This window comes from Saccoglossus kowalevskii, chromosome 14, assembly GCF_978046115.1.
Source record: "Saccoglossus kowalevskii chromosome 14, keSacKowa6.1, whole genome shotgun sequence".
NCBI classification, from domain to species: domain Eukaryota; kingdom Metazoa; phylum Hemichordata; class Enteropneusta; family Harrimaniidae; genus Saccoglossus; species Saccoglossus kowalevskii.
Window position 1 is genome coordinate 12,983,500 of NC_140654.1, and position 25,635 is coordinate 13,009,134.

Consider the following 25,635-nt stretch of genomic DNA (forward strand, 5'->3'; position numbering starts at 1 on the left):
CGTAAACTTATTGCAAATTTGTCCAATTTTGGGGCCAGTATGTCCTTACAATATTTCTAAGTTTTATTTATCGTTTTTTAGTAAACATGCCCCTGAAACGATTTGATATACCCGTAAAATACGTGCCGGCCGACGATTCACTTCTAAACATTCGAAATTTCGAACAAACTCCCGACACACCTTGCACGATATGCGTCAGATCGGTGTTGAAAGAACGCCGACCTGCAGCGTCAATGTCTCAAGGGTAGACGCTATGGCCATCTGACGCATGCGCAATATGACTCCCCCTTTAAATGCAGTCACACCACTAATTACCTTTCTGTTTTTGTTATCGTTAGAATGTATTTATGGTTGAACACAGTTTGTTCTGAATATCTCCCATTTTTTTCTTGCGGTGTGTCGAATGCAACTCAGATTTAATTTGGAAAATCGCTGGCGTTTAATTCACGCGTGTAATTCATAATTAGACATGGGCCTTATCCAATTTCACTAAAAATAAAAAAGGCTGTGCGAAAATTGAATGCGTGTTGATGTCTAACTCGGCTACACATAATTGAAATCAACCGAGAGGTTTGTAATAAGTAAATAACGACGCAAACAAACAAACAAGCATGCATGCCAGCAAGGACAAGCAACAACCACGCTTAGCAGTATAAGACGAGTTATTAATTAATATAATAATATATTTTCAAAATACGTTTTGCCATGTTTGTTAGATGAAATAAAGAAACTTAGTAGTGCACATTCGCCCTGTTACTAAAACAGTAAGTCTTCGAAAATACTCAAGGTTATCACTGTGTTCTTTAGGATCAAAATCTATGTCCTGAAAATCCGGCTACCTTCACCCATTCACAAGAACCACCGTCCCTACTGTAAATTAGCCAATACCTAGGTATTATTATGTATTTTTTTGCTTGAAGTTGACATTTCTGAAAATACAAAATATGGCAACGTTGTTGATTTTAGCCAGTGAAAAAATAACCTATTCTTAAATTTATTTATAGAATTTCGAGACGGATCTGAGTCGACAGGCGCCAGTGTAGAGCTCATCGAAGAAGTCAGTGGACAGGAAGAACCAACTTCCATTCCAGAAAGTGAAGCGCCAATTTACAGCACTAAAGGTCGACCAATCACTGCAAGTCTTCCTGTAGATGAGAATAATGCACTAACAACACAACATTTGTCAAGTAGTGCAAAGATAACGGACCAGTTGATGCAAACGACACCGCCACCAGCGACAGATTCTCTCGTTTCGCTTGATGACACCAGTACGGTTGTTCCAACACTTGAACAAACAGAAGTGCATGCGTCAGTGACAAGGGGCATAGTAGGGGAGACTACACCGTTGGTCAAACCAACTTTAGTGACAAAGCAATCAAACGTACGACCAACACAGAGCGATGACAGAAATAAAGGTAAGCAACTCCTTATTATTGATCAAAATCACTTCAAGTCAGTCGTCTTTCTCAAAGGCTTTCAATGGGAAACAGAAGACACGATCTTTACTTAATATTTCAGCAATGACACAGTTCATATTTTTAATGTGTTCGGCATATACATGTACATCACAAATATATACAGTCACTATTTAATCATATAAGATTATTACGAAGATACCTCAAAGTATGCACGAAGACAGTACAGCGGCAGTATAGACCGACGCGCAGCGGAGGTCGATGCGATAGCGTACTGTCTTCGTGCATACTTTGAGGTATCTTCGTAATAACCTTATTATTATACATCTTTTCCTACCTACATCATGGGAATGCCGAAATCTAAAAAGTTTAGAACAGAAACAGCAAACTTCTTAGTATCGAGTCCGGTCAAACTCTGGTGGCAGCCATGTTTGTTTTTATTATTAGATGACGCTTACGCACGTTATCATTCCATATTTGGAATTCGCATTTCCTAATATGGTAGGATGAAAATACCCCGTAAAATACCCCAAAATTACGGCACGCTGTAACTTATTTACGTATTATGGCAACAATTACACAAAACAGAAAAATGTTTAACTGCAATATATTCTATGATTTCCACATACATGTATATATTGTTTTTCATAGATATTAATATGTGCGTTCCAAATCCATGCCAGAATAATGGGACATGTTTAGAAGATTACGGTTATTATAGATGTCAGTGCCCCTATGGATTCACGGGGTACGATTGTGAAACAGGTAATATATGTTATTATTATTCCCTGTGACCATGACAATCAATCAAATCCACGTATTACATATATTAGACAGAATCCTGTGTCCACCCACAGGAGCATTTCAAGTGACTGTGAATTCACATAGCGCAAGCGGGAAGTGCGAGAAGGACATTCCGAGTCAACCCCGATGACGTCCAGCTAAAGTTATCAGAATTTTAGGCTGCTATACACAGTTTGGCTTTGAACAAATCTCTCACAAACTGAATACTAGTAAAGTATCATCACAGGCGTTGACTTGAAGCTGATTTGCTGAAATAGTCGGCGTTTTGTAAGGCCGCCGCAAAAGTTGGTGTACCATCGTGATGGCTGCCAGTTCGACTGTGACGTCATCGGGGCTGAGGAGTGTCCTCCCTTCTCGCACTTCGGGCTCGCACTAGGATTTTCGCTGTGAGTTAACAAGCCCCTTTGTGTCTACCTGCTGACATATACGTATATCTACCTCCATCCAGATAACACCCCCCCCCAATTTACCTGATTAACGCCAACAACTTGTCTAGGGAACACGATACGCGGCATTATTTATGAAATAACTAGTTTGCCATGTTTGCTTTCACTACTTGTTTAATTTTTGAGTGAAAACTAAGGTTTTGTATCGATTTTTAGTTTCGCTTTGAGACATTCCTTCTGCGATTGCCCAGTTCGTCTCTCCAAAGAATCTGCCGTGTTTATTTTGCTACGCCAGTACACATTTGAGGGGCTGTGGTCAGTGTTTGAAATTACTGTACCCACCGTTACTAGCCCTGTGGTCGGGTAGATTTTTTGAGAAAATAAATAAAATATTACTTAAATAACTTTTACAAAAATCAAAAACTGTCTACGGATGTATGATTCTTGTCAAAATTATGTACATAGAGGTCTGATGCGACCGTTTTGACACATCTAAAACAAGTATAAGGCCACACTGATTTAATTTTATGGATGAAATCCTCTGAAGACCCCAAAACTAATGCGAGAGGGCGAAAAAAAAATCGGCCAAAAAAAAAAAAAATGCTGCTAAAACCACAGGATTACGAAGCTATTATTACGAATTTAACCACAGTGTATCAAAAAAACAACAAGTCTTTATTTGTAGGAGGCACATGTTGATGTGCACATTTCGTACTGTATTACTGTCACAGGTATCTTCACCTTTGATTTTGAAAAGGCAAGAGGATAAGGCAGATGTTAGCTTTGCCAAAGGCATACACATCAACTCAATAATAAAGAAAATAAACTTACTGTGTTGTATTGAAAAAAAAAAAAAATTAAAAATGAACAATAAGTTTGTCAACAGCATCCTGGAAATAAACTTCTTTGACATTCAAACTACAGCTTTTAAAGTGACACTTCAGATAGACTAAGTGTAGACACAAATGCTCTAGAACTACTTCAACTATGTAACAAATTATAAGAGGCTCGATATTGAAAAAACACCAACACCAACGTCACCCCGTAAGGGGACTTCGGCCAAGGAGCTTCTGCTGCTTTCGTTGCAGTTTTGTCGACTTCAATGCGGACAAAGCAACCGAACTGATTTGTCGCCTGACCGTCTTTTAGGCCACCATACACCTTCACTCCTCTCCCATTTCTCTCATCATTGCAGAAGAAACGCGGGACAGCCACTCTGGACAATATGTTCTCAAAGTTGCCTGGGCGAAACTCGCTTGCCGCTACCGACCTCTCGTATAGCTGTGTAAACGTCTCCCTGGCCAACGTCAATTGCGTACCAGTCTACAACAATTCCTCCGTTTCACCTCTGAACTTTTATGCTCACGTATTTTGGTGGTGTGGTCGCCATGTTGGATCATTTATGGCAAAATTTGCATGTTTTGAGGCAATCTCTTTCCCATAGGTCTTTGCGCTTTACGTAACGCGCATCTAACTGTGCGGAGTTTGGTTTTGAGGTAGTCCAAAACGAGTTTTATGATAAGTCGGCGCTTTGCGACAATATGAGTCGGCATGTTCCGGACAGAAAACCGATCTATGGAGACTCGTCGTCGGAGATTTTTTTTTTTTTTTTTTTTTGAGAACAGGCGAAAACTAATGCGCGCGCGGATGTCATCCATAAAATTAAATCGGTGTAGCCTAAACAACAATTCATGAACGATGAGTTATTTAGCGAACTTCTACACTACGCATGATTTGAACTCTCACACCGTGTGTGATTTCACTGAATTCTCACAATATGTGAGAGTTCCAGTACCCGGCCTTTTCAGCGCTGGCTTAGGAATCATTTTTTTTTCTTACTTGGATGAAAGTCACTGCAGTGACAATGATTGAATGGAATATAGTGAAACGATTGAAAATATTGAAAACATAAATAGGGCTGGTAAGTTTATAGCAGGGCAACCACGTTTTTAAAGTTACCTGCCTTGTTGTCTGGTAAAGTATTTTGAAAAATTTCAAACACTAGTTACGTATTTGTGCGTTTTGTATATTTACGTTTACACGACAGCATTTAATCGGAGCAAAAATGGCCGGCGCGGCTCTAGTTCGGCTCCAATAAATCCTCGGAGTTGAGCTCTGATAGGACACGGTTACTAAAAAAGAACCGTGGTTAGGATTACGACCCGACATTGCTCCGACCGTGTAAACGCATTCGAGCCGAAATCATGCCCTCAATCGTCTTCTTCAAGTAACCTTTCATTTTAATTATGGCAACACCAGTCGTTCGTAATTTCTGGCTTGAGGTACGCGCCCTAATATCTATTTGGCAGACTGAAAAAACTCCTGCGATCGATTGATTAAAAAATTGTTTACGATATTCTGCGAAAAAAAAACTTGGACAGGACGATTGAACAGTTCCAATTTGAAGAAACTTTGAAGACACAGAAGATAAAAATTGTGGAAGCGGTCATGGTACGGTGACGTGTCTCTACTAGGTTTAGGCTTACAATTATTACACATTTGAAGATGGTAAATTTGTAGTACTTAACTTATGTGAATAGGCTGTAACACATTTATTTAACGTACTTTAGCTGACGTGTACCTGTTTATTCGAGATACCTAAATCATGACACCAGTGCATTGTCTCAGATTCATGACTGTTTCCTTTCTCTCTCAGCTCAACAGGATAATACTCTGACATGCATCGTGTCATGTAAAGGAACAACAACACAAGCACGACAACAAAACCATCTTGTTTTCTTACTAAGTAATGTGTGGGTTGTTCCTTTCGGCTTTGAACGAACTGGATTGAACTCGGACGGATCTCGGCAACCATTGTGCCCGACCGTGTAAACGCATTGGAGATAATCTCTTGTTAATCGGTGGGAGGAGCAGTAGTTTTGATCCGATAGACTGCTGTCGCGTAAATGTGGCAAGCGTATTTTTTGAAAGAAAACGGTGTTGACATAAGCCTATACTCAAGCAGTGTGCAGATCCGTGTGAAGTTCGTTTTAGTTTTTAATGCGAACTGGGACACAGTGTGGCGTATACTATAGCTGCGCGCAGGGTGGTGCCGGATGTGTTTAAAAAAATAATGCTTCGTTAGGCCACGGTTACTAGAAGAATTCTTATAGTAACCGTGGTTAGGCTAAAGCAACCTAACAGATTTCCACAATTTCTGTTTTAGGATTTATCCGGTATTATAAAATAATGCGTATGTCCACCCAAACAGTGGTGGACATACCGTTTTAGAGACCCTCGAAGCCCCTCGGTTTTGCCTTGGTTGACAATGTGCTCTTCGGGTCGCCAGAACTGTATGTCCACCTCTGTTGCTGTGAACATTTGTATAATGTCCTATATTGATATGAATATATTAGTTGTCATGTCGCATACATGATATTTGTCAATTTTAGATATATCAGGATGTCCTACTAACCCATTTATGTGCTATAATGGAGAGTGCATAGAGTATTACAAGGTGTGTGATTCAACCAGTGATTGTAGTGATTCCAGCGATGAAAATGGATGTGGTAAGTTTTCATGTTATCGTTGATATATTCCGATTTTTCCTGAAACAACTTTGGCTCTGAGAAAAATGATAACTTCCTACCAAAATTCATATATGCATATTACTGTGTAATATTTCTCAGATTGTCTAATTTTACTGAGAAACTAGAATTGTTCACAGGATAATTTGCGAAACTAAAGATAAATATAAATTTAGTTGCCTAAGTTCATATACAGAATTATAATATTTAAAGATGCATTGTCTCCTAAACTTATAAAGTAATAATTTCACACGCACTGTCACGCACCGTTTAAAGGGGAGCAGAGGTGTGGCTTTTGACAGTCTGTACATGAAATTTGAGATCTATGAATGAATTCTGTCGATAAAAATAACTTATATGTGCTGCGAAATGCCCTAAATATCGGGTATAAAACGGGCTGTGAAGCAGACAACAAGCGTCAGACGACGCGACATACATTGGTAAAAGTTACTTGGTAGCACGATTGATGCCTACTATTAACCCATACCCGCCTTACAATTTTCTTTCGTCAGTTTACTGCGGAACTGGTTACAGAACTTGTGGACAAAGCGGACAATGCATACCTACAGAGTTCATATGCGATGGACACGTTGATTGCTCTAATAATTTCGATGAAGTTGGTTGTAGTAAGTTACATAAGTATTGAATTTTACTGTTTATTTTAAGGAAGCATCCATTTATATAAGATTTGTTTTATTCGTGAAATTGGTATTAATAAGTTTACGTTTTCATCTTGAACAGTGTCACATGATCGATACATGTAGCACATTTCAAAACATTTTGAGTAATTCGATTATGAAAGTATAACGAGAAATTGCTGACGTAATCAAACAAAGAATGACAGTGCGCGACTGAACACCTTCAAACGGACTATCAAAACAATTTCAGGCAATGAATGCAGCTTTAACGAGTTTTCTTGTGATGGCACGTGTCTCCAGAGTTATAAAGTTTGTGACAATTACCTAGATTGCAGAAATGGAAGCGATGAAGTCAATTGCGGTGAGTAAGACCCCTTTGTTAATCACCAGTGATTCCTGCCTCGATAATTGGTTGATTTCTCACAACGTGTGGGTGTCCGTACATTTAACCACTGTGTCAACTGTATCAATTGTATGTATCCGATCGTCGCAACGAAGGAAAAACCTTTAGATTTATATTGATACCTAACGTGGCTATATATGTACTATTATACACGGTTCCTTTAAATGTCTGTCAAATACTCTTTTCAATGAGACACCAGTTTTTGAGAAACACTGGTAAAACTTCCACAATTGACATGCAATCGTCATCAACGAACATGTATTTAGGAATCTGTCATTATACATAGATAGCGAAAATGGTCGCTTACACAATTTTTGATCACAGAAGCTTCTTGCCTCTCAGATTTCACGACTTTCAAAGGTCATTGTTCATAAATGTAATAAGAGATAATCGGTGAATTCTCGGATATCTGTGTGACTTGTATGTTATACTTGTAAATACATCATAGTTTATCTTCCAACCAATTATATATTTATAGTACGCTTTCTTTCCCCATAACGGCAGATATACAAACCATAATTAGCAATAACAACACATTCGCTGATGAAGGGAGTGCAGTTTTTATAAGATGGAGCTTCATAGGAAGAACGCCCCAGCTTCAGATGATAACTGTACACAGAGATGGTGTCGTGCCAGTCTATATAATTGGTGGCGGCCGTTTAGTACATGGTAGTGTTGGACGTTATTCATTTGCATGGGATGTTGACAATTCAGAATTCACACTCTCCATAAACCCAGTTTTGTTGGAAGATGCCGGAGTTTTAGTTTTGATGATACAACACTCGCTTCAGCACACAGGCGTTGTACATTTACACGTCCAAGGTGAGAATATGTTGCCTAAGGGAGTACATTTGATTATGACTCACCGTAAATAAAGAGCATGAATATGTTTTACTTGAAGCGGGATAGTCGTCACCTGCGGATGCGTCACATGGCCATAGTGTGTCATTGTTTACAAACAAGCATCTACCCATGAGCCTTTGCGTATTTAGCGCGTGTTGTTATCGTCGCTTGGGACTCAATTCCCGCGCGTGCGCAGGTGACGACCCTCCCATTTTAAATTCTCATGTGTTTTGCACTACCAATACGTAATATTAAATATATGCGTATTGAATTACTGGTACGTACTATTAATTCAAAGTACATTACCAATTAATTATTGGTACGTACCAATATTGGTGACGACCCTCCCGCTTTAAATTTTCGTATGTTTTGTGCTACCTATACGTAATATTAAATATATGCGTATTGAATTACTGGTACGTACTATTAATTCAAAGTACATTACCATTGAATAATTGGTACGTACTATTAATTGAATATACATGCGCATTGAGTTACCGGTACGTACTATTAATTAAAGGGAATGCAAACACATTTGCCTAATTCGACAAACAATTATTATTGTTTTGTTTTAATATTTCTCAAAATTGTGGCTCGAAATCTTCATGTTTTCGAATTTGTATTTTGAAAAAAAACAAGTGGTTACCACCTGACTTCATACTACTGTATCTTTATTTTCAGAAATACCATGTTACCCTGTTTCGCCGTGTTATGGTGGTGTGTGCTCATCCGCTGGATCTTGTCTTTGTGACGCTGGATATACTGGTGAAAGATGCCAAGCAGGTAAGTTGGTGGGCTCAGTAAAGCACATGCATCTATCTATTCACGTCGCACGTGTTAGTGAGGTTACCACTTAGCATGCAGTCGACACAATTTTTGTGTTTTGTTGGTGTGTAACCCGTATTTGCTTCTATTTCGGTATCGAAAATTAACATGTGTGCACGAAACTGACAAGTCGGTTGCAGAATTACACAAATAACCGAAATTTATTTATATTTTTTAAGGGCCTGTGGACAGCTCACGTGATTTTTACATTGTAAACACACAGCAAAAACCAAACTGTACATCCACTTATATAAGCACAATGAATTCTAGCCCCTGTCCGCAAAAGTGTTAACATTCCAAATTATTCAAGTCAAATACTCTTGTTATTCCGTTTAATGCCTGTGGTTCCATGGTACATAATCGCTGTCATCGCATGATGTTGTCAGCATTCACTTATTCAAAATAGCCTTTATGTGATGATTAAGGCAGTTACAAAATATATCTAACACTTATATATTGCGGACAAATGCATTCACACTTGACAGATCGTCACTCGCCGTAGATGGTTATCTTAGTTTATAGAAAATAATATATGTATGTTATGACATGTAGGGCCACCATTATTTGATGTGACGCTCAGAGATACAGCACATACTTACAGTGACGTATACGAAGATCCATATTCATTGGAATACCAGCAGTTGGAATTCAGTGTATCACGCGCGGTAAGTCACTCGCAGGCACGCTAATGATGGGTCGGTCCTGTGACGTATAAATGATGTCATAATTTGTTTGGTGGATATAGTTATTTGTTTTTTGGGAGTATACGCCCAAATGTCAACTTGAAAAATGAATAATAAACCATGTTTACGCGGCCGTTTGGACCTATTTGTTTCACATTACGAAATATGGCAGTTCAACAAAACGTTGCAAGGTGTGAAATGTAAGACCAATGTTCAACCAGATCAAAAATCAGAAAACAAACATCACTGTGGTTATACGGTTATCTAGAATCATGGTTCCTTAAAAACATTAAAAATACTCTTTAAAATACCGCTTTAAAGCGCGGTAGTCGTCGCGCTGCGCATGTGCGAGATATATGGGTCTCATATAAACAAAGATGGCGACTTTGACTGTTGCGCAGATCAACGAGTACGAACTGAGACGTTTCCAAGCTTTAATTAAGCAATTTTCATGTTATTGGAATGTATCGAAGGAGTCACCGACGGTAATCAGTGCAAGTCGCGCCCAGATCAAACCTCATTCTTGTGATTTCCATTTGAAGAGCGCATTGGATTGTGGGAAAATCAATGTTTATCAACACAAATGTCGCACATGCGCAGCGCGACGACTACCGCGCTTTAAATTCTCATGTGTTTTATACTACTCGTACCAAGCTCTGAAAATGTGCACACTATTCTGCCGAAGCAAGAAAAACCAGCATGCAAATTATCTTTAGCTATAGAGTAATATTTTCATATTTTTTGCGGGTATTTTGGGAGTTGATAAACTATGTCACGGTCGTATTTACTCAGCGAAACACACACGTACCATTTCTATTTCAGTCCATTTTCTCTGAAAAATCATATTTTCAACTGGAAATCCACGTCTTAAATAGTACTTCTAGCTGCCCTCGTCTGTATCCACCCACACTCATTCCGCTATCTTTAAAAACTGACTTCTTCCAAGGTTGCATGCCCGCCGGTTGTCTTTTGACTTTTTATATTTTGTCCTACCCTCCCCCTTGCTTGGTAGGCTACCCATGCACACATAGATTTACTTCGCGTCTGACGGTACTTCGGGAATCGGGAATTATAATGTTGTCTTCAACTAAGGTTACATTTAGTATCGTGAAAATTCAAAGTTTAGTATCTTGAGAGCCAATGAACTTGAGAGGGGTGGTTCTATATTTCATTGTATTTCTCTAAAATATGTTAATCAGACATTTGATATAGGTAGTATCGCCGTTTGGGGTGTATTTCAATGTTCAATTATATTCCCATTGGATTATAGACAATAACAGTACATAGAAACATAGTGAATACTTGTGATCATTAATATGCATGTGAAATTTCCATTTTGAACATTCATTTGATTGGTCCAAACTGTCACGGTGACATTGCACTCAAATGGCAATTGTCGTCGCCCCGCGCATGTTCGACATTTGCATTGATAAACATCGATTTTCCCACAGTTCATTGCGCAATCTAATATACGAGTTTTGACCTTGGCGCGACATGCATTAATTACAGCCGGTGACTTCTTCAATGCCTTACAATCGCCAATGGTTAAAGCATTGTGACGTATCGGATTGTATTCGTTGGTCCGTGCCATATACCTCGCGCATGCGTGGTGTGACGACCATCGCCTTTCAATTAACAGCGGATATATGTTTCATGTATGTTTGTTTCCAGATGAATAACACATTCGCAACGTTTGGTCTTACTGGCGTCATTTTGACAGCAATCAGGTTTGTTCGTTTAATTATTTTTTTTGAACCAAATATCGGTGAGACCCGTTTGTTAATGTGAGGTTATACTCCCGGCGCAACAGAATCATTCCCGTGTTTTTGACAAATATTTATGAATTTCGCAATTCAAACTGAAACGAGAAGCTGATATTGGCCGATTGAATAACATTTCGAACGTTCCTAATGACGTCGTTGCACACTTTGCTCTTTGATAGGCTTGTTGAACTCAACTGCCATCGAAATTTATAAATATTGAAAAACTACAATTTATTCATTCTAGTAATGGAAGTATTATTTGCAAAACGGATCTTACGTTCGGAGGAAACTCAAGCATCCAAACCGCGAATGTGCAACAAACATTGAATGACGTCATAGCAAACCCATCGTCTGATCCATTCGCTTCCGAGGGATTAGTTGTTGACTCAAATTCAATATCAGTTAAAGATTTAGGTAAGTTGACGAAGCTATTTACAATAATAATCACTAAATCATTTGAATTCCGTTCTTTATATACAATTACGCTTTAATTATTTTTGTGAAAAAAATTAGTGTTCTTTGAATGAACAAGCTTTGTGATACTTAATGCTAGAAAACACTTTCCTTGCAGACGTTGGCTGCGATAAGCTGTATTCTCTATCAGCTGGCCAGTATGTCACGATTGACACAACTTTAAGACCACCACCAAGCAAGGGTGACCCCATATGTAACATTACCGTTGTTACAGAGCTGAATCACCAATTACTATGTAAAGTCGAATGGTTTAACATGGCCGACGCCGTCTGGTTTTATGATTCTACGGGATTGTCATTTCCGGCTATCGGCATGCTTGACTCTTTCACCGTGACTACGTCTTTTCATTTTGGATCGCTTACATACGATAGCGGTTTATTAAACACTGGTTCGAATGGATTCCGTATTGTATGTTATGATATTGATGGTAAGCCAAGTCGTATTAATGTTTACTTTGTTTCAATGAAGAATATATGTTGGGTTAATTGTTTCTGTAACTATATATCACGTGGTAAATAAATAATTATCATCAATAGTTCAAATTTTCAATAGCTTTTCCTAAAATCCCACCAAACTCGAGCGTTTTATTTCGTAGCCTTGAGGTTTAAACAATTGTTAATACTGATAACGTAATTATTAAAGGGCGGCAGTCGTCACGCCGCGTCCTGTTCAATATGGGACTCATAGCGACGTATACAACGCGTGTAAAATACATTGTTTATGTACATAAAATTCGAACACGTGCTGCCCGACGACCACCGCGCTTTAAGGTTGTTGACAATATCTATCTCGCACATTAAATGAGCTAAACAAGTCATCAGTTCCCAGTTTTTCAATGCTTTTTCCACAACTTACATCACATGAGCTATACTAGTCTTTCTTACTTTCCAGGTCGTAACATTGCAATGACTGCAGGCTCATCTGGAGTGTTCGCTGTTCACCTGAATACTGCGGTACCGATACTGGAGCAGGTTGTTTTCACTAATTCCTCGGTGCTGACAGCAGTTGCTTATCATGACGATGTTGTGTATTGGTCTAACCCGGATCTGCAGGTTATAGGGAAAACCTATTACGGATCTTCTGTAAATGAAGTAGTGTTTGACAATCACCTTGAGCGTAAGAACTCTAGTACTGTTTCATATATGTTTTCTATAATTAGAACCTTCTAGCAAGGGGCAATAACGTGTAGACAAAGTGGCATAGAAGGGTGTAAACACATTGTCTGTTTGGCCGTTCACTTGTTCGTCATCTAAAACATAGCACATATCTAAAACAGTACGACCATCGCTCTTTAATCTATATAACCTAATATAAACTGTTCTGTTCACAGATGTTATTTCAATACGAATAGACACCATTACAGGTCTACTTTATTGGATAGACGCTTCAAAACACACCTTGGAAGTGGCCTCGATACACAATCTACAGGGAACTAGAACAATATTATATGTATACGACGAATATGAGGGCTTGTCTGACATTGCATTGGACCCTGTTAATGGGTAATTACAAATACCAATTGTTATTGTGAAATATGTATTCGCATAATCATTTATTATTATACATCTGTCACCATATTAAGAAATGCGAATTCCAAATATGGAATGATGACGCGCGTCCTCTAATAATAAAAACCAACATGGCTGCCATCAGAGTTTGACCGGATTCCACACAAAGAAGTTTGCTGATTCTGTTCTAAACATTTTGGATTTTTGCTTTCCCTAGATGTATCCTTGGAAGGAAAAGATGTATAATAATAAGGTTATTACGAGGATACCTCAAAGTATGCACTCGCATCGACCTCCGCTGCGCGTCGGTCGATACTCCAGCTGTACTGTCTTCGTGCATACTTTGAGGTATCCTCGTAATAACCTCATATTATTACACATTGAACAGAACCACCAAGATAATCCCTGTAGGCTACAGTGTTAACGTTTGTCTGCATGTGTAGCTGACAAGCAATCGATAACACATAATGTCACATGTCTAACAGTATATATTATGTTATCAAAGTGTATTTAATTGTTACTTTATTTCAGGTATGCATATGTAGCAGGCATGCAGTCGATATACAAATCACACATGGACGGACAAAATATGCAAGTTATTTTGCAGGATAACTCCATGTACAATCTTGCTATAACTGTGGACCTTCAGCGTGAGTTTTTTGAAAATTGTTTTTTGGACCAATTGCTCTCTATCTGTCCAATTCTTAATATAAAACTATTTACCATTTCCCTTTACATATTATAATCGCGTGGGTACCTAAGTGCACTATTCCCCTTATTAATATCTTTACATACCATAATAGTGTGGATGGGTTGACGTTCAACTTGAAGTGCACCTCTCCCCTTTATTAACTTTGTATATCAAAAAATCGTTTTGATTGGCTGATGCTCAAACTGAATTCCACCACTCACCTTATTGCCAGTCTATATCATAATCGTTTGGCTTACGTTAAACCTAAGGCACCATTCCCGGCATAAAATGTTAATCGTTCATACACATTTTTTTTCAGTATCTCGTGTGTATTGGTATGATCCGTCCAGGGGCTACTTGGAATCGTGTGATATGAATGGCGGCAATAGGACACTGGAGGCACGTGTACAGTCCCTTCCTGGAACCAATGCCTATAGCAATGGGTTGACTTTGGATGCAGATTATTTTTACCTTACAGACATGTATCTTAACAGGATCGTCCGAATAGAAAGAAATGGTCACGGCACGTTGGATATTCTGCAGACAGGCATTCCGTTTCCAAGCAAGATTTCAGTCTATAATGCTGATACGATATCGCAAGGTATGTAATGTAGTTTTAATAATGCAATGTTCTTGTAATCGACCTGTCGTTTAGTCAAGGGGTGTTATCGATTAGGGCGGTGTCAACAATACGGTAGTAATTCTGAAGCTGGAAAATTATGTTTTGGCTTAGTGTCATCGATCAAATACTATAATAAGTGTTCCCGCGAAACCTGGCTTGGGTAAAATCAAAGTCAAAACATCACTTATTTTCTGGAAAAAAATGACTTTATTACTGAACAAGCCACACTTCAGTCAGGGGAAATTTGTGTGCATCTTATGTGTTGTGTTCAGAGGGCATAATTCAAAAGAACAAAGTCTTTTTTTCGATGTCATACTTTTGTGTGTCACTTGAAGAGTAATTTTTTTTTTAGTTTTCGCGGAAATTTTCTCTGCCAAATTCAGAGCGCATATACGTATTCGGAGTCTTCGACCAGACACGTGACTCCGGTTACTAAGAACACCACAATAATTGCAAATATAAGTAATTGCATTAATAAATAAATAATTTGGGAAACATGTAAATAATACAGTGTTCCCGCTTACGAGTTCTAGAAGCGCGCTAACTTAGGTCGATCTTGAAATTAAAAGAAATAGAATGTGAATGCGTTATCTAGAAAGATGTGGCTAGTTAAAACAATTCACAAGAATCTTGTTTTGTTCGGCGAATGCAAGTTGGCGAACCTTGCTATTGACCGGCGTTGGCACGGTATTGAGCGATCACAAAGCCAAGGGTGAAAATGTTGGCATCGATATCTGTCGCATACGACTTATTTACCACTTCCGTGTCACTGAGAATGTTCTAGAACCGTACTGTGTCTGGGTGGAATATTCTATATTATTTTAGAAACTGGTTGAATAGGTAATAGAGCACTGTAGGAGGCAATGGAAGGTAATGGAACATTCTAGAAATTTGTAGTAAGTTCAAGACTCATTATGTATGCTGATGTAATGGTCTATTTATAGACAGTGCGGGTATATATAGGGGAGCTGTTCAGCACTGAGATCAGATCGGAGATCTCGTTGAATTGTATTGGAGTTTAAGTATCTAGTTATTGGAGTAGTGGAGTTTTACCGCGTTATTCTACTTGATGTTTGCAGAGTATAATAATACCAGTACCAGTTGAAACCTCATCTGTTGGCTCCGTATTCGTATTTTATCATCGCCGCCAGGGAAGTCTTTTTGTTACTGTTGCCATTTTGGTATTTGAACCATCACACATGTACTATACCAATTACGGTAATATTACGTTGCGTGTGACAATATCAATACCAATAAAATGCCGTATCGCAGTCCAGTTCAAACGCCAATGATTTATCGGAGCGGAACATCGTAAATTGAGGATCGAGGCCAGTGTGTTCAGACGGATAAATTTGCTGGCTCGAGCCGAACAGGCCCATCAATTCATATGATAGGTTATTGGGTCAGTTTTACTATTTGTTGTCATCGTATGTACATGTGCTGACCGTGGTGATGTGAATATCTTCATAGCGTATGATATCCAGGTTTATCACGACAATCATGTGTCATCATGTTTTGTCTACATAAAACACGAGTTGCCGAGATCGTAGCTAGTTTTCTTTTTTACATTGGAGGGGGGAGGGGGTCAAGTAGGATTCTGAGGTAAGGTGAACAATTTTAGAATTTAAAAAAACAAATCTCCACAGTTCGAGGGAAAGGCTTGCTCTCTTAGTATCCCGCTTGCAAACCTGTTTTTATTATTTACCATTAAATTCCACTCACATGAACATTAACAATCAGCCGCATAGTGAAATGTATTCTACACGCTTGATTAAAGTGGACTGCCGTGGCAATTTTATTATTCTTTTTTCCCCTTAAATCTTGTTTGACGCGAGAGATTCTGCAAACTTAAACTTCCAAACACTAAAATTTCCCAAACTGGGCGAGTCTAAAAAACCATTTCCGTTTTGATATATGAAACAGTAAAATCATTTAGAGTCTGTACTACTTTATTTGAGCCAACACACGTCATATTTTGTAATAATTTTAACGTAATTATGTATGATATATATCTGTTATTTTTTCGCTAGGAACCAACGACTGTGTCATGATACTAAACGGAGGATGTCCTGATGATAAATTATGTGTGCCTGTCCCAAATGGAATCTCATGTGTTAATATCACTGGCGACGAGTTACCGAGTACGTATCGTTTAAGAAGCACCAATTTCAACTTTTCCAAATAAACCTTCGTATTTTGTTTATATTTGTTCAAAAATGTGGATAAAATCTTTTAGCAAATGAATCTTATGCAAATTGTGTCTAAAATTAACGTAATTCAGGAAAATAACAGAAAATAAATGCAAAATGTTACAACAAAATGTGTACGAGGGGAAACGATGGCTTTCAAGAGGTCCAACAGTTTCACCAATATATAAACAGCTTTATAAACACTTTTTGAAAAGATTATTTATTATTACATGATAAGCTTGAAATAATAAATCTGGTATATCACATAAATTATTTAAGTTTTAATAGTTACTACTCTCATGTTCACACTATTGTCCGTCTGCTTGGACAACATCCTCGTAAGTCACACAAAATGTTGATAAAAACAATGCAGTTATTGTTCCTTCCCAACACACATTCTCTTTGTCAATTGGATATTACAAATTACCATTGAAGTTATTTTTGAGTCCTCTATTGATATTATAAGCAGAAGATCGAGTTTAAACTGAAAATGGCGAATTACTTGATCAAATACTTGCACACATGGCAAAAATGAAAAATTATTGTGGGCTATGCTTTCTAACTAAACTGATTTTGTTATGTATGTATTTATTTAGCTTGTGGGGGAGACATAGTCGTATATGATGGCAGCTCTGTCACACTGACCTCACCAAACTACCCTAACAATTATAACAACGAAGACGACTGTGAGTGGATTGTGAAGGCATATCCAGGTGGCTACATTCACGTGCGGTCCACACATTTCAATACGGAAGAGTGTTGTGATTTTCTCCACATCGGCTATGGGGACCACGAAGCTGTCACCCAATCTGGTTTCCAGTATCAGTACGTTGAATGGACATCGCCTGTGTCTACCATATGGATTAGATGGAACTCAGATTCTTCTGTCACTAGAGACGGATGGGCGCTGGTGCTCACGCATACATATAGTACGTAGGAGTTTAATAGTTGGAATTAATTTTCACTGAAAAAGATTTTTTGGCTGTTTTGTATGGAATTTATTTTCACTGATTTTTGATGAGTTGAATTTAACAAATAGGACAAAGGATATATTTGATGGAATTTATTTTCACTGAACCATTCCTTCAGCGAAAATAAAAGTATTTCACAGTAACTTACTAATGGTAGACATTATAAAAATATGTGTCCCACTTATACCGACACAACTCATTATTTCACAACAAAAACTTTTAGCGTGTTGGTTGAGATTGTTGTGTCACTGAGTTCGATGACGTAACAGTTGAGATTACTGTGTCATTATGTGTTAGATGACGTAATTGTTGAGATTGCTGTGTCATTATGTGTTAGATGACATAATTATTATTTGTTTTCATTGTGTTAGTTGACATAATCGTTGACATCCCGACATTATGTGTTTGATAATCTAATCTTGAGATTGTTGTGTTGGGTGACGTAATCATTGAAATTATTGTGTCATGTGTTAGGTGACGTAATTCTCAGTTTGTTATACATGTATTATGTTTTGAATGGCGCAATCTCGTATAAATCTTTGTGTCATGTGTTGGAGCTCATTACAGAGTAATGTCTACCAGATATATGCGTAATATAACTTTGCATGTAATTTTAATTATTACGTAAATTAGTAAATGATGACAATTTTCATAGTTTCATTGCTTCAATTTATGCAAATAGCTACTGAAATTCCTGTCCGACCCCACTAAATTCAGTCATTTACTATCGTTGCAGGTTCACCCTCAGCATCACCATATCCGTGTCCAGAAGGATACGCGCCTTGCTGGAATAATGCTGAATGTTATCCATCATATGAACAATGCAATGACAATTGCTACTGTTCGGATTGTAGTGATGAGAATAATTGTAAGTTAGTAATTCATAAACATAAAAACTGAATTATTAATATTTGCACTGTCTGTGAATAACAATGCACACTTTCAGTCTGACAATACAAAACCGAGTATAAACAATGAACTCCCTACGCGCAACAATATGCTCTCCAAGAGTATAACACAGCACATCTTTGTAAGGGCAATATTACGATTTATTGCCTGCCCAAGGGATGGTGGTCATGACCAACAGCCCGTGGGAGGCAACAAATCATGATACTACCGAATCACCATGTGTTATTTATATTATCACATATAACAAATATCTACCATGCACACCCGCTCACCCACAAAATAACAACACTTACATTGGAAGTATGCAATATTTTATTTCATGCATTATAACAAGTTTCACATTACTTAATAGTATACATACATTGTTTGCTGAAAAAAATTGCGAAATACGCTTTTTTCAGTAACCGTGTTTCAGCAGTGTGAATCACGCAATTTACCGTGTATAGCATTTTTGAAATGGATTGAGCCGGGGATTGAGAAATTCTCAAACACAAGTTATTTCACCACTCGCCAGATAAAAATGTGCCGTGGAAGTGACTGCAATGACTTTTTCACGAACGTACAACACCTTCTATTCATAAGTCACTCAGCTTAGAGTGTTCTCGATGAGCATCGGCGTGACACGCGTGGAAATGCTCACAGCGTAGAATGTGCCGCAACGATCTCGATTGTGACGTTTCAGTGGCCGATTCGCCGTAAATTTTTGCTTCATATAACAATCCCTGAGCATCAAAACGGAGTATTGTACTTAATATCCATTCTGGCACGTTCGCTGGCTATTTCGAATGGCTAAAGCTCCTTTAAAAATCTTGAAAGCAAACCCGAAGCTGTCACCCAATCTAGTTCCAAGTATCAGTACGTTGAATGGACATCGTCTGTATCTACCGTATGGATTAGATGGAACTCAGATTCGTCTGTGACGAGAGACGGATGGGCGCTGGTGCTCACGCATACATGTAGTACGTACTACATGTTTAATAGCCTATGCAGTTGCATAGATGCAGTTGGTAAACAGATGCAGTTTACCTGACAGGTATTTTAATTAGTTAATTAGGAAACCAAGATGACCTCCCTTGTCCACAAAACTATATATTTTCGGAAAGCTTATTATATGAATTTTAAAGTTTTGTTAGTATTTTATTTTTATGGACACTGTAGTTTGAAATATGCACAAAAATGTGCTTTTTGGGACACAAGTGATTTAAAAAAAATAGCTGCTAAACCATGCTTCTGTTTCCTGTCAAAATTGGTTTATGGGTACATCTGTTTACTATGAAGAAAGCGCCGTCTTGAAAACTGTCTACCAGTTGTCAATTTTGTAGGGGAGCAGCTCAAATTTCACTACTTCAAGTTTATGCATAAATTAACACCCAGGCTAGTTGTCTGTACGATTGCTGTAACACTATTCAACTAAAAACAATGCCCCGACGGCGTTTTGAAGATAAACACATTGTCAATCATTTGTGAAAATTTCAAAACAAAAGGTCTAGAAGCTATTTTTTTTAAAGTTCTGGAATGTGCACTAAAAAGAAGCTGAGATAATTGCTAATTTGCATAACAATTCACTCAGTAAGAAGTTTGCTGATGCTCATACTAGTAATTAAAATGGCTGTTACAGTGTCAAATTTAAATGTATTATCGTTTTGTAAAAAGTTAAATACAGTGCATAATATGGAGATCCCGTCATTTCTTTTTTTCACCATGTTTTTTTTTATATTATTTATGTACAGCCTTGCTAAATCTTGCTAAGCATTCAAAAGAGATAATTTTGCACCTGTTATCTATATTTTAAAATAGTTTTTTGCGTATGTTCCAGTATTCACAATTCTACACAATTTCAACAGTCTATAGCCAAGACATTTTTGGAAAATAAAAAGCAAAAAAAAAATTTTTCACTCCAAAGTGCCCACGAACCTGCATCTCCACCTTAATAGCTTTAACAAATTTTCACTGAAAAAGATATATTGGCTGTTTTGTATGGAATTTATTTTCACTGAGTTTTGATGAGTTGAATTTAAAATTTTATTATTATTATTTCACAACTAAAACGTTCAGCGTGTTGGTCGGGGATGTTGTATTGTTTTGTGTTAGATGACTTAATTATTTAAATTGTTTTGTTTTTGCATTGTGTTAGTTGGCATAATCGCTGAATCCTGTCACAATGTGTTGGATGACGTAATCGTTAAAATGATTGTGTCATGTGTTAGATGACGTAAATCTAAAGCTCGTTATATTATTAATGCATGTAATGTTAATTATTACGTAAATTAGAAAATTATGACAATTTTGATTCAATTCATGCAAATAGCTAATGAAAACCTTGTCCGACCCCACTAAATTCAGTCATTTACTGTCGTTGCAGGTTCACCCTCTGCATCACCATATCCGTGTCCAGAAGGATATATGTCTTGTTGGTATACCGATGAATGTTACCCATCATATGAACATTGCAATAACAATTGCTACTGTTCGGATTGTAGTGATGAGAATAATTGTAAGTTAGCGATTCGTAAATATATACTAGTAAACTGAATTATTAATATTTGCACTGTCTGTAAATAACAATGCACACTTTCAGTCTGACAATACCAAACCGAGCATAACAATGAACTTCCTGCGTGCAACAATATGCTCTCCAGGATTATAACATAGTAGGCAATATATACAACATGGAATATGTAAATAATAACACATGTTTGTGAGGGTAATATTCGGCTCTGGCGTTATAAATATTGCGCCATCCCTTTGGCAATCAACAAATCGTGATATTGCCCGAATGACCATGTGTTATTTAATTTATCACATCTTTCAGCCTCGGATCCTCTTTTCAGTAACCGTGTTTCATCAGTGTGAATCACTCAATTCATCGAGTATAAAATAATTGAAATGAATTGAGAAATTCTCAAACGCAAGTAATTTCACGACTCACCAGATAAAAAATGTCAGAGTGCCGTGGAAGTGACTGCAATGATTTTCTTGCTAACGTACCACACCTTCTATTCACACGTTTCTCAGCTTTAGAGCGTTCTCGATGAGCGTCGGCGTGGCACACGTAGAAATTCTCACAGCGTAAAACGCGCAGCAGCGATCCCGGTTGCGACGTTTCATTGGCGGCTTCGCTGTACATTTTTGCTTCATATAAAGAATACCATAAACATCAAAACGGAGTATCTTACTTAATATCCATTCTGGTAGGTTCGCTGTCTATTTCGGATGGCTAAGTTTCCTTAAAACTCTTGAAGGCAGCTCCGAAAACAACGGCGGCGAGACAACACCAGTGTAGCGAACGACAATTTATTATGCGCAGTATCGTTGCGTAGTAGTTTCATCGACGTCATCCTCGCATTCGGCTCTGGCATCATCAATACTATGGTCATGCCCATCATCCCTTGAGCAGGCAACAAATCGTGATATCGCCTTCCGAAACATGTGTTATTATTTAACTATTCGATGTCATGTGAGCGATTTGCTAATTTGGTGGTGATATTTCCAATAGAGGATTTTCCGTACAATTGCGAGATCTCGCGAGATGCATGAAAGACGCGCGTCGAACGTCTGCCGCAAAAATCGAACGATTTGATTTTGAACTCGAATTTCCTTATTTCGTAGCTCACACCGACCGGCCGATCTTCGACAGAGGAATATTGCTTCCGAATATCCTTACTTAATCGAAATTGTCTACCATCAAATGTGGACAGCACATTATTAAGCATGGAAATGTCCCCAAAATACTTTCGCGTTTGTCGAATCCCACGCGATGTTTGACGTCACTACGACGCTATGACCTTTGTTTGTCCTGTTTTTACGTTCGATTTCACGCATAACGCGTGATTCTCTGCCTTGTTTTTGAAAACGGTGTCTAATTGTTTCAATATTTTATATGGACATTAGATGGACCTCTGTTATTTACGATAACTTAAATTCTCTAATTTTAGTAAATATTTTTGTTATTTTTGGCAGAAAATGATATTTCCCACTTGTAGAAAACTGCTTGCCCATTTAATTCAATGTTGTATATGTAGGCAGGCACCTTGGGTAGGGTTCTGTAAGATTTGTAAATTTCATCATGATGACGATACTTTTAATTTTCAAGTTTTCGTGAACACTTCTGTCATTTTTGGTTAAAAGCGTTTTTAGTTTTCTTACTGAAAATAATTGAAAAACCAGATTACTGATTTGACATTTCTTTCTGAGCAGTATTAACCACAGGCTGCTTGTTTTCATGAGTATTATAAGACAACGTGTGATGATTACATTTTTTAGCTGAATGTACACTGATTAGGCTCATCGTATTGCAGGTTACGCTCCTACTACAATACCGCCTCCTATGTGTGGATATGGATGTCTTAATGGGGGATACTGTTCTCACTCTTACGACAATTACTATACATGTAGCTGCCCAATAGATTATACAGGAATGTTTTGTGAAACAGGTGAGATATCATTGTGTATATTATCGATTATCGAGGCTACAGGATAAACTTTGTACCATATTGTCTCATACAATGCATATTATAATATGAGATTATTACGAGGATACCTCAAAGTATGCACAAAGACAGTACAGCGGGAGTATCGATCGACGCGCAACGGAGGTCGATGCGACTGCGTACTGTCTGAGTACCTATCTTTAGGTATCCTCTTAATAACCTTATTATTATACATCTTTTCCTTCCGAGGATACATCATGGGAATGCCGAAATCCAAAACGTTTAGAACAGAATCAGCGAACTTCTCTGTGTGGGGTCCGGTCAAACCCTAGTGGCAGCCATGTTTGTTTTTATTACTAGAGAATGCTTACGCGCGTAATCATTCCATATTCTATATTCGCATTTCCTTATATGGCAGGATGAAAATAAACCATAAAATACCGCAAAATTACGGCAGGCTGTAACTTATGGCGTTACGGTGACAGATGTATAATGAACCATATCACCCATATTGTAACATACTATTACTGTCATCATTGTATCTTTCTTAACCTGTATAGAAATCAAACATTGTGAAGATGTCGATGTCATGTGTCTCAATGGCGGAACATGTATGTATGATTCTTGCTATTGCCCTGCTGGTTACACTGGATCTCTATGTGAAACAGGTATAGTAACCACTCCATTATCATTTAACTCAAATTATGTTTATTTTCAATTATATGATTATTATTTTAAAACAAAACATTGTACCATATTCATAAAATTTTGTTTTCTATAACAGAGCTCTTTGATTGCAATATGTTCGGTTGTTTTAGTGGGAACTGTACGACATATGGTTATTGCATCTGTTGGCCTGGATACACTGGGCATTTATGTGAAACAGGTAATATATATGTCAGTTTATATCCATACAGCGTATCACACGTTTTCGGACTACCTTGATTTTTTTTCTTGGTGAGATATTGCCCGCGGTTTTCTCACGCAGCATCCAACATCATTTGTTAAACACGCTTATTATATTTGAAGTATTATAGCTTGTAAACTAAACATTTGTTGATTATTTAAAGTTATAATGTATCGTCATTTTTATTCTTATTTCTTCACAGTCTTACCAACGTGCGATAGTTGTTCACCATTTGCACATTGCGACTACGCACCATGTGAATGTATATGTACTGGTGAGTAACCATAACAACAGACTGAATTCCATTAACGTTATTGATAGTATGGCCCTAAATTCGGCATATATCCATCTATTATCATTAGAGTTTTTTGTTTCATTTTAATTTTAATGTGCAATACTTCTTCTGATGAGATGACATGTCTCGTGTGAAATGATGAATGCAAATGCAAATTAAAGTGTTTCTCCAAAGTCATATTTAGTTCAACAACTTTATAAACAACTTTTCAAAAGAGTGTTGTATGCTTTCCAATTTAATTGCAATAGTATCCCCATTGCGACTGAAAATAAATAAAAGAGAATTATACGCTCTTTTAGTTAATCGCTTTCATAATAGTTTTGGTAATAGTTCGATAATTTTGAACATTTCATAATTTCTAGTAGTATATCGTTATAGACAATTTTAAAAACTCTTATATCACCAACGTCCATATTCTCCATTTTGTAACACGAAAGCGTCCCTTTTCTAAAATGGGTTTGTCATTTTCCGACCACAGATTATAATTGTACAAATCAGTACCAATGTATGAATAACCAATGTATACCATGGTCAGAATATTGTGATGGTAATAATGATTGCCTTGACGGAAGTGACGAATGGTACTGCTATCCTGGTATGTAGTGAATTACGATTATTACAATTATTACTTGTCACCCAAGTTTTTGACAACTTTACTATAAACACCCAGCCAGAATACACCAAGCGCAAGAATTTCACCTGACTAGGTTTATGTGTTTGAACACTTGGTTGATATGACTATTTTCCTTGCATCTTCTATAAAAACAAACAAACAGACAAACAAACAAACAATGCTCGCTATTGGAGAAAACCAAGGCGACAAACCAAGGCAATTTAAATTATATCTATGATCTTAAACCCATTTATTGGGAATGCGTATACTAGCTTAAATGTCCTAGGCATCTTGGTAACATATCTAAAATTGCATAGCACCCCCTTGCTTATGTGTTTAGCTTGTGACGCACATTTCCGCAGGGATTTCATGTGACAAGTCCAGTGACCTGGCAGAAGTCATTCATATGAATCAGTCTTTAGTGTCAACTAATACGGATACCTTGTTTTCAAATGATCTTACGCATGCGTAAGTATTAGGCTGATTTACAAACTGCTTCCGATATTACATCACTTAGATTACAGCTAGAAGCTATTGACTGTTTATTCTTCATTCTGTGTAAAAGTGTAAAGTTTTTATAACACACCACAGCACATCATGTATTACAATTTATAGTTTTTGATTTCCCTCATTTCCAATGTTCGTTTGTCTGATATTTATCCGATCTAGTTTAACTAATAATAAGTAACTGCGTGATCGATGCAATAGAAACTATCTTTTCTGACCTTGGCAATTCCAT

At 37.6% G+C, this 25,635-nt stretch overlaps 1 protein-coding gene across 2 annotated transcripts in view; it reads left to right on the forward strand.

Moving 5' to 3' along the window:
- Positions 1–25,635, forward strand: part of LOC100375209 (uncharacterized) — a 40,235-nt gene that overhangs the window by 6,984 nt on the left and 7,616 nt on the right. Inside the window, exons 3-26 of one of the 2 annotated variants that reach the window (XM_085507926.1) lie at positions 1,005–1,415; positions 2,067–2,180; positions 5,998–6,114; positions 6,645–6,758; positions 7,021–7,131; positions 7,678–7,995; positions 8,698–8,799; positions 9,394–9,506; positions 11,196–11,251; positions 11,532–11,701; positions 11,859–12,188; positions 12,653–12,877; positions 13,092–13,263; positions 13,801–13,919; positions 14,280–14,561; positions 16,613–16,723; positions 17,368–17,700; positions 18,479–18,610; positions 21,014–21,145; positions 22,950–23,084; positions 23,642–23,749; positions 23,866–23,967; positions 24,191–24,262; positions 24,762–24,878. In XM_085507926.1, the coding sequence (XP_085364052.1) occupies positions 1,005–1,415; positions 2,067–2,180; positions 5,998–6,114; positions 6,645–6,758; positions 7,021–7,131; positions 7,678–7,995; positions 8,698–8,799; positions 9,394–9,506; positions 11,196–11,251; positions 11,532–11,701; positions 11,859–12,188; positions 12,653–12,877; positions 13,092–13,263; positions 13,801–13,919; positions 14,280–14,561; positions 16,613–16,723; positions 17,368–17,700; positions 18,479–18,610; positions 21,014–21,145; positions 22,950–23,084; positions 23,642–23,749; positions 23,866–23,967; positions 24,191–24,262; positions 24,762–24,878 (3,996 nt within the window). The remainder of the gene's footprint in view (positions 1–1,004; positions 1,416–2,066; positions 2,181–5,997; positions 6,115–6,644; positions 6,759–7,020; positions 7,132–7,677; positions 7,996–8,697; positions 8,800–9,393; positions 9,507–11,195; positions 11,252–11,531; positions 11,702–11,858; positions 12,189–12,652; positions 12,878–13,091; positions 13,264–13,800; positions 13,920–14,279; positions 14,562–16,612; positions 16,724–17,367; positions 17,701–18,478; positions 18,611–21,013; positions 21,146–22,949; positions 23,085–23,641; positions 23,750–23,865; positions 23,968–24,190; positions 24,263–24,761; positions 24,879–25,635) is intronic. The other variant, XM_085507927.1, reaches the window with a different exon arrangement.